Source organism: Arachis stenosperma, chromosome 6 (genome assembly GCF_014773155.1).
Source record: "Arachis stenosperma cultivar V10309 chromosome 6, arast.V10309.gnm1.PFL2, whole genome shotgun sequence".
Taxonomy (NCBI): Eukaryota; Viridiplantae; Streptophyta; class Magnoliopsida; order Fabales; family Fabaceae; genus Arachis; species Arachis stenosperma.
The window spans coordinates 6494790-6503748 of NC_080382.1; the positions used below are offsets into that span (position 1 = coordinate 6494790).

General features: G+C 36.3%; 2 protein-coding genes across 2 annotated transcripts; one reads left to right on the plus strand and one right to left on the minus strand.

The window, feature by feature from the left end:
• Positions 1-1153: 1153 nt before the first annotated feature.
• LOC130936835 (NADPH-dependent aldehyde reductase 1, chloroplastic-like) lies at positions 1154-2528 on the minus strand. Its single transcript, XM_057866996.1, has 4 exons — positions 2427-2528; positions 1957-2333; positions 1344-1702; positions 1154-1238 (listed from the first exon to the last, which is right to left on the minus strand). Exons 1-4 carry the CDS (start codon positions 2526-2528, stop codon positions 1216-1218), a joined length of 861 nt encoding a protein of 286 aa, XP_057722979.1. The 3' UTR covers positions 1154-1215.
• A 469-nt stretch (positions 2529-2997) lies between these two features.
• LOC130933553 (uncharacterized GPI-anchored protein At3g06035-like) lies at positions 2998-3682 on the plus strand. Its single transcript, XM_057863183.1, has 2 exons — positions 2998-3073; positions 3153-3682. The coding sequence occupies exons 1-2, from the start codon at positions 2998-3000 to the stop codon at positions 3680-3682; spliced, it is 606 nt and encodes a 201-aa protein (XP_057719166.1).
• The last annotated feature ends 5277 nt before the right edge of the window (positions 3683-8959 follow it).

Below are 8959 nucleotides of genomic sequence, written 5' to 3' on the forward strand. Positions count from 1 at the left end.
TTTTCTATGCAGCTCTCTAATATTAGAGTTGAAATTAGTCGGTGAGATTTTAGAATGTTTCTAAAGTACATATTAAATATGTGATCAAAAAACCAACTTGGATGGCTAGTTCAATCATTTAGCTAGGAAATACCATCGGAAAAAAAAAAGTGTTCAACTAGCATGCAATAGTTACAGGTATGCTACAATCACACATAATGAAACACACACTGACATACCATAAAAAGGCTTGCAAGTGAACAGAGAAATAACATAACAGCTATGATGCAATACTCCATTTTCCTCACACATGCGTACTGTATAGGATCATATATGCATATAACATCAAATATTGCTGCCTTTGAATGCTCAAGTTACTTGGGTTTTGCTATTATTATCAGGTAACATCATAAGCTTCAAGTCTGGTAACATGACACACATGAAGGCAAACGTGTCACTGAAAATGCTCATAACTAACACCAAAGTAGGAAGGAACACAAAAGCATTGTTAAGCCACCCGGAGGCAATGGCTTTTGTGTTCAGTGCTGTTGATTCTATCAGCAAGGAATTGACCTTGATTTTGCAGTCACCGGAATCAGATGATGCTCTCTCTGTAACTCAGAAAGAAGAGAAATGAACCAAGGTCTGCTCCAATCTGTGGTGGTCAGTCATGCCACAATAGAAACTGTTCTTAGAACTACATTGAAGTACAAGTTGGTTTCCAAATTAACCGGAGCTGGTGGTGGTGGCTGTGTTCTCACACTTCTTCCAACATGTATCCTCTTTATTCATGATCCTGATCCTGATTCTGATTCAATTGTCATTTTAAGGTTTTCCATTATATTTGTTTTTATCTTCTCGTTTTCTGTTGTATCTATACTTCTATTATATAAACACCAAGTTATATGTCCACCACACAAGCATGATAAGAACTGCATTATTTTCAGGAAGATTCTCTGCATCATTATATGTCCAACACACATATTGATCATCTATATTATTATTAGTGGTAGTGTTACACACTTGCACTTTAGTTTATCAAAAGTACTAGCTATTTTCTTAGGTTTCTGATAGAAAGAACAAAAGGAAAAAGCAGAGAGAAGCTGCTGTGTACATATATTTATTCACACGGTACTGAGGTATTGACTGCTCTTTTACCATTCTTACATAAGACAAGAACCATAACAAAACATTACATATCGAACTTCATTATCACTTGTGAATTTCCATCATTCTTCAACCGTTGACAATGGTACCACCTGAAAAATGCCAAAATCATAAGAACTGTTAGATAAAAAGCCCATACTAACATGAGCCTGATTAAGAGTATAGTGTAAAATATAAACTATTATAGAACTATTAACCGTTGGGGTGGAGGACTTGGCCGCTTATGTAAGAGGAGCACTCATTGCAGGCAAGGAAAACATAAGAGGGAGCCACCTCAATAGGCTGACCAGCTCTCTTCATTGGCACATCAGAACCAAACTGAGCAATCTTCTCTTCACCGAAAGAAGCTGGTATCAAAGGTGTCCAGATGGGTCCGGGGGCGACGCCATTGACACGAATTCCCCTGCTCAGAATCTGCATTGAGAGTGCTCTTGTAAAGGCCACAATGGCCCCCTTGGTTGCAGTGTAGTCCACCAGTGTAGGGTGCCCCTTGTATGCATTTATAGATGTGGTGTTGATGATGCTGCTTCCTTCCTTCATGTGCTTCAGTGCATGCCTACAAATACATACCTAGATTATTTTTTTATCAATAATAAGTTTATTATTATTATTATAATTTTTTTTAGTGAGAGTATTAAAAGAGTCTAAAAGTATAATAACTCAACAAATATTTTTGAAGAGGATTTTTCTTCTCTTCCGTTCTGAGAAGAACTCATGTTTCTCTCTCTTTAAAAAAAATCTAGGTAACACATTGGAGTGCACGAATCTGATTGAACTACTGTGTAAAATTATTGCAGTTATAGTTAGTACCTGGTCATGAAGAAGTATGAGAAGATGTTAGTGCGGAAAACCCTTTCGAGCCTTGGATCGTCAATCTCCTCAATAGTTATATTCTCGTACTGCTCAGCAGCATTGTTGACCAAGATGTCAATTCTGCCATAAGCGTTGACCACCTCTTCGATGACCTTCTTGCAGTTCTCATCAAAGCCTAAGTCAGCAGCTATGGCCTTGGGGGCCATGGCATCCTGAGTCTTGGCCCTGTTGATCATCTCAAGGGTGTCCTTCGCGTCCTTGTCTTCGTGGCCCTTGACGTAGGTGAAGGCCACGGTGGCACCCTCCAATGCAAACAAGTTGCATACAGCTCTTCCTATTCCGGAGTCGCCACCCGTTATTACTGCTATCTTACCCTGAAACATTATTACTTAGAGGCAGGCAAACTGATGATGAATTAAACATTCTATTGTAATTATGTATTTACAAAATAAAATTTTGATTAGTACTTGAAGTTTATCTGATGGTTGGTAGTCAGGGTTGGTGAACTGGGGTGTTGGATCCATGACGTGTTCTTTCCCTGGTTGTGTGTGTTGCTTCTGGGAAGCCATTTTCTGACGACGAAGGATTTTGGTTCACTGGTTGTGTTGTGTGTGTCATGTTGCATTGCATATGTAATGTGTAATGTAGTTGGTGGTGATGATGATCCAGCACAGCAAGTGTGACGGTGATGAAAGGCAGGTTAACAGATGTTGTTTGATGATGCCACGTGGCGAGAAGTGGGAGTAGGATTGTGTTGACGTGTCCAAATCATCTCATGCAGTGGCCACGTGAAATTAAGTTTGGTTTTCATCGGTGGTGTTTAACTTCTAGATGTCTTCATTGCATTATTACTAATTACTAATTGTTACTAATTAAACTCTAGAACATAGCTTGCTTTGCATGGAAGCCACGTGGAAGAAAAGTCATTTAACACTTGTCAGTAATAAAGTCTCTAGTTCTTCTCCTATCCATTTCTTCTATGTAGTTCTTCTTCATCAGACTACTAGTTTTGTTTACCAAAAGAGAGAACAACACAGCATGGCCTCAATCAAACTTGGTCTACTGTTCCTTCTTCCAAATCTTCTACTCCTTTCTACTCCTGCACACTCTAGCGGTACTTTAATAGATTTAATTACAAAGTAGTTGGTTCTTTTTACATGAAAATAACTAATAACTATTATTTGATGAATCAGATAAGGAGGAGGAGAGTGTTCTGAAGGGAATCAATAGCTTCAGGCAAACTCAGAATCTTCCAACACTGAACAAAGTTAAAAAGGCAAATTGTTTAGCTGATGAGATCGCTGAAGAAATAGAGAACGAGCCATGCGAGAACGTGAACCAGTTCTACCCGTCAACAAGAACCGGTGCTGCCTCCAGCGCAAACATTCCAAACCTCCAAAAACACGTAGACAAATGTGACATTGACATTAACACCACCACAGACGGTGTGATTCTACCAGTTTGTGTGTCCAAATTGGAACCCACCGTTGTGCTCTCTAATTACACGCATTCTGATCGCTACGCACGGTTTCTCAACAATTCCAGGTTCACTGGGGTTGGTCTTGGTTCTGAGGATGATTGGATGGTTCTTGTTCTCACCACCAACACTTCCTCTGGCACCTTCTCTGCTTCTCATGCTGCTGCAACAACTTCTGGCATCATTAAGCATGCCGTTTCCATGGACTTTATGTTCTTCGCTTTGCTTTTTCTTCTCTTGTTGTAGTAATTAATAGTATGTATTAGCTTTAGTTAATTAGATTCAATGCTTTCTGTTTCTTTTCGGCTTTCATTAGTTAGATTTTAATCCAAGGTGTAATTTGGATTTGCTGTATGTAATGTAAACTTGATTTGGACTCGCGAATTTAGTTATCTGTTAATTAAGATGTGTAGTTTGATTTTAGATACTTGATTAATTAATTAATATGGTTAAGAGAATTTGATTTATATGCACTGCATACCAACAATGATAATATTTTACATTGATCCTTGAAGGTTTATCCTGATTAGACAATTGTGGAAATGTATTGCCATTGCATTATTTGAAACTCGATTCTTTTCGGTAATGTTACGGAGAGAATTTAATTTGGTTTATTTAGTCTTCATTAATTGTTGTGAGACAAATTATGACTAATTGTTGTGAGACAAATTATTGTTATGATAAATACAATAGATATGGATGACCATTAATGTCATGGTTGGATGACTCAGTTCTCATTTTACCAAGAAAGAATGTACATTAATGAAGGTTGAAAATTTTCTTTCATTATGCCTATAAAAGGAGGTTAAGCCTCCGTCCATATGACACACAGCAAGAATATATATAATATATTCTCTCTCTCTTTCTTACTATAAAGCATTTATTTTTCTTTTCTTATTACACACAATCAAATAATAAGAAATCGATTTCCTTTTATGTTGCAATCAAATACCCTTCTCCTTATATTACTATTACAATTCTTTCTCTTCTTTTATTTTATAAGTATTTTAAATTCTATTTTCTATTACTCTTTACATATAATATTAATAGCAATATTAACCATCTTTATTATATTGAGATAATAACAATAAACAAATGCAATTCTCTCTCTCTTTATTTTTAATACTTTTTCTTATCTTTGTGTATATATACACAATACAACATATAATATTATTATATATATATAAATTATTGAGCTAATTATATTAATAATAGAGTCTTCTATTTATACATCTTTATTTTATATATCTTTTATTTATTTCACAATACGTTATCAGCACGAGATTCTGATCAAATCTTTAGGAAGACTCAGGTAATATTTTCATTATGTCGAAGCTCTCTCATCTTGAATTCAATGCTCTTGATATATCTGGAAACAATTATTTATCATGGATACTAGATGCTGAAATCCATCTTGATTCAATGGATCTTGGAGATACCATTAAGGCTGAAAATAATGCATCCCAGAAGGATAAAGTCAAAGCCATGATTTTTCTTTGTCGTCATCTTGACGAGGGATTGAAAAATGAATATCTTACATTAAAAGATCTTGTAGATCTTTGGAAAGACCTTGAAGAAAGGTACAATCATCAGAAAATGGTGATACTTCCTCAAGCCCGGTATGAATGGACGCATTTGCGTTTACAAGATTTTAAATCTATAAATGAATATAATTCTGCAATGTTTCGAATCACCTCACGAATGAAATTGTGTGGGGAAAAAATAACTGATCATGATATGTTGGAGAAAACTTTCTCAACCTTCCATGCCTCGAATGTGCTCCTGCAGCAGCAGTATCGAGAAAAAGGGTTTAAAAAATATTCTGAGTTAATTTCTTGCCTTCTTGTTGCCGAACGCAACAATGAGTTGTTATTGAAAAATCATGAAGCGCGCCCAGCTGGCGCCGCCCCATTTCCTGAAGTAAATGCGGCAAATCATTACCCCAGAAGAGGTAAATGGCAAGCTTTTAATAACAAGAAAAATTATGGAAGGAAAAAGAATTATGTTCAAAAGAGAGGATCTCACCAGAAGTGGGACAAAGAAAGGAATATCGGGCAGAATAAATCAACCGAGGAGAAGTGTTTCCGCTGTGGTGGAAAGGGCCATTGGTCACGTACCTGTCGTACCCCAAAGCACCTAGTCGATCTTTACCAGGCATCTTTGAAAAAGAACGACAAAGGAAAGGAAACAAATTTTGTTTCAAATGATGCTGAGAACTGCACCACTCATTATGATGTATCTGATTTCTTTGAGGATCCTGAAGGAAATATTGGTCATTTGATCAATGATGGAATAGTTTAATATATGGGATTGTGAAGTATATATGTAAATAAATAATGTAAAGAACTTATTATTAAGTTGTATTTTCTATGTATTTAAGTTTCAAATGTGATGTACATAAATAATGAAATATTAATGTTTATAAATTTTGAAATTATTAAATGTGTCAAATTTTAAAATAAAATTTTAGTATATGACATTATTTTATGTACAGTATTTCTTAGAAAATAATTCTGATCAAGTATTCAATTTAACTGTGTATACTACTCATTTTATTATTATTTGTTTTTGAAGAGAATGGCAAGGATATGTAATGAAGATGTATGCCTTGCGGATAGTGCAAGTTCGCACACTATTCTCAAAAGTGATATATATTTTATCCATCTTGTGCCAAAAGAGGAATAGGTTAATACTATTATTGGCTCAGGCAATGTGATAGAAGGCTCCGGAAGAGCTGTAATTTTGTTTCCTGGAGGAACAAAATTTATAATAAATAATGCACTATTATCTACCAAGTCTCTGAGGAACTTGTTGAGTTTCAAAGATATTCGCCGAAATGGATATCATGTTGAGACGATGAATGAGGAAAATCATGAGTATTTATGTATCACAACTCATGATTCAAATAAGAAAGTTATATTAGAAAAATTACCCTCTCTTTCATCTGGGTTGTATTATACCAAGATTAGTGCAATTGAATCACATGCCACTGTAAACCAGAAGTTTACTAGCCCAAATGAATTCATAACTTGGCACGACCGTTTGGGCCATCCGGGAACAACCATGATGAGGAGAATTATTGAAAATTCTCATGGACATTCACTAAAGAACCAGAAGATTCTTAAAACTAGTGAATTTTGTTGTGCTGCATGTTTTCAGGGAAAGTTAATTTTAAGGCCATCACCAGTAAAGATTGGATTTGAGTCCCCTGAATTCCTAGAAAGGATTCAAGGTGATATATGTGGACCTATTCATCCACCATGTGGATCTTTTAGATATTTTATGGTTCTAATAGACGCATCTTCGAGATGGTCACATGTGTGCTTATTATCTTCTCGCAACCTGGCGTTTGCGAGATTACTGGCTCAAATTATTCGATTAAAAGCACAATTTCCAGAAAATCCAATCAAAGCAATTCGTCTTGATAATGCTGGTGAATTTACTTCCCAAGCTTTTGATGCTTATTGTATGGCTAATGGAATAAGTGTTGAACATCCAGTAGCTTATGTTCACACACAAAATGGGTTAGCAGAATCACTTATTAAGCGCCTCCAATTAATTGCTAGACCCTTGCTTATGAGAATAAATCTCCCAACCTCGGTTTGGGGGCATGCTATTTTACATGCCGCAGCACTTATTCGTTTGAGGCCAACGAGTTATCATCAATTCTCTCCTATACAATTAGCTTTTGGCCAGCAGTCAAATGTTTCCCATTTAAGAATATTTGGGTGTGCAATATATGTTCCCATTGCACCACCTAATCGCACCAAAATGGGACCCCAAAGAAAATTGGGGATATATGTTGGATATGATTCTCCCTCTATAGTGAGGTATCTTGAGATACAAACTGGTGATGTGTTTAAAGCCCGGTTTGCGGATTGTCATTTTGATGAATCAAAATTTCCAACATTCGGGGGAGAGAATAAGCTTCCTGAAAAGGAACTTAATTGGAATGCATCATCGTTGATGCATTTAGATCCTCGATCAGGGCAATATGAACTAGAAGTTCAAAAGATTATACATTTGCAAAGAATAGTAAATGAATTGCCTGATGCATTTTCCGATACAAAGAGGATAACCAAATCTTACATACCAGCGGAAAATGCCTCAATTCGAATTGACGTCCCAGTAGGACAAGTAGCCACTGAAGCAAATTCACGCCAGAAGCGTGGCATGGCGAAAAATGCCCCAATTCGAATTGATGTCCCAGTAGGACAAATAGCCACGGAAGCAAATACACGCCAGAAGCGTGGCAGGCCTGTCGGTTCCAAAGATAAAAATCCTCGAAAGAGAAAAGAGGTAAATACGATTCCTGTTGAAAAAGACATAGTAAAGACACCGGCAGTTGTCCAAAATTCTGATATAACGCCAGAAGACGTTCAGGTACCTGAAAATTGTGAAAATGATGAGATCTCAATAAATTATGTCTTTACAGGAGAGAAATGGGACCGAAATAAGACAATTGTCAATGAAATATTTGCATATAATGTGGCATCAGATATCATGCATGAAAGTAAGGATCTTGAGCCAAGATCAGTCGAAGAATGTCGACAAAGAAATGATTGGCCAAAATGGGAAGCAGCCATGAAGGCTGAATTAGACTCACTTGCAAAACGTGAAGTCTTTGGACCTGTAGTCCGTACACCTGAAGATGTAAAACCTGTTGGATATAAGTGGGTATTTGTGAGAAAACGAAATGAGAAAAATGAAGTTGTGCGCTATAAAGCCCGACTTGTGGCACAAGGTTTTTCACAAAGGCCCGATATAGATTATGAAGAAACGTATTTCCCTGTAGTGAATGCGATAACTTTGCGTTATTTGGTCAGTTTATCTGCATATCATAAACTGCATATGCATTTAATGGATGTGGTAACAGCCTATTTATACGGCTCATTAGATCGGGATATCTATATGAAAGTCCCTGAAGGATTAAAGATATCTAAACCATCCAATGAATATTCACAAGGGCTATACTCAGTCAAATTACAAAGATCTTTATATGGTCTAAAGCAATCTGGACGAATGTGGTATAATCGTCTTACTGAGTATCTGGCCAAAAACGATTTCAAGAATGATGACATCTGCCCATGTGTTTTCATAAAGAAAACTACATCTGGGTTCATTATAATTGCTGTGTACGTTGATGATTTAAATATTATTGGGACTCCTGAAGAGATTCCAACAATTATAAAAACTCTAAAAGAAGAGTTTGAGATGAAAGATCTTGGAAAGACTAAATTTTGTCTCGGCCTGCAGATCGAGCATATAAAAGACGGGATCTTTATTCATCAAACAACATACACAGAAAATATCTTGAAGAGATTTTATATGGATAAGTCACATCCATTAAGTACCCCAATGATCATAAGATCTTTAGATGTGAAAAAGGATCAATTCCGTCCTAAAGAAGAAAATGAAGATATCCTTGGTCCTGAAGTACCATATCTTAGTGCCATTGGAGCACTAATGTATCTTGCTAATAATACGCGACCTGACATATCATTCGCGATGAATTTACTAGCA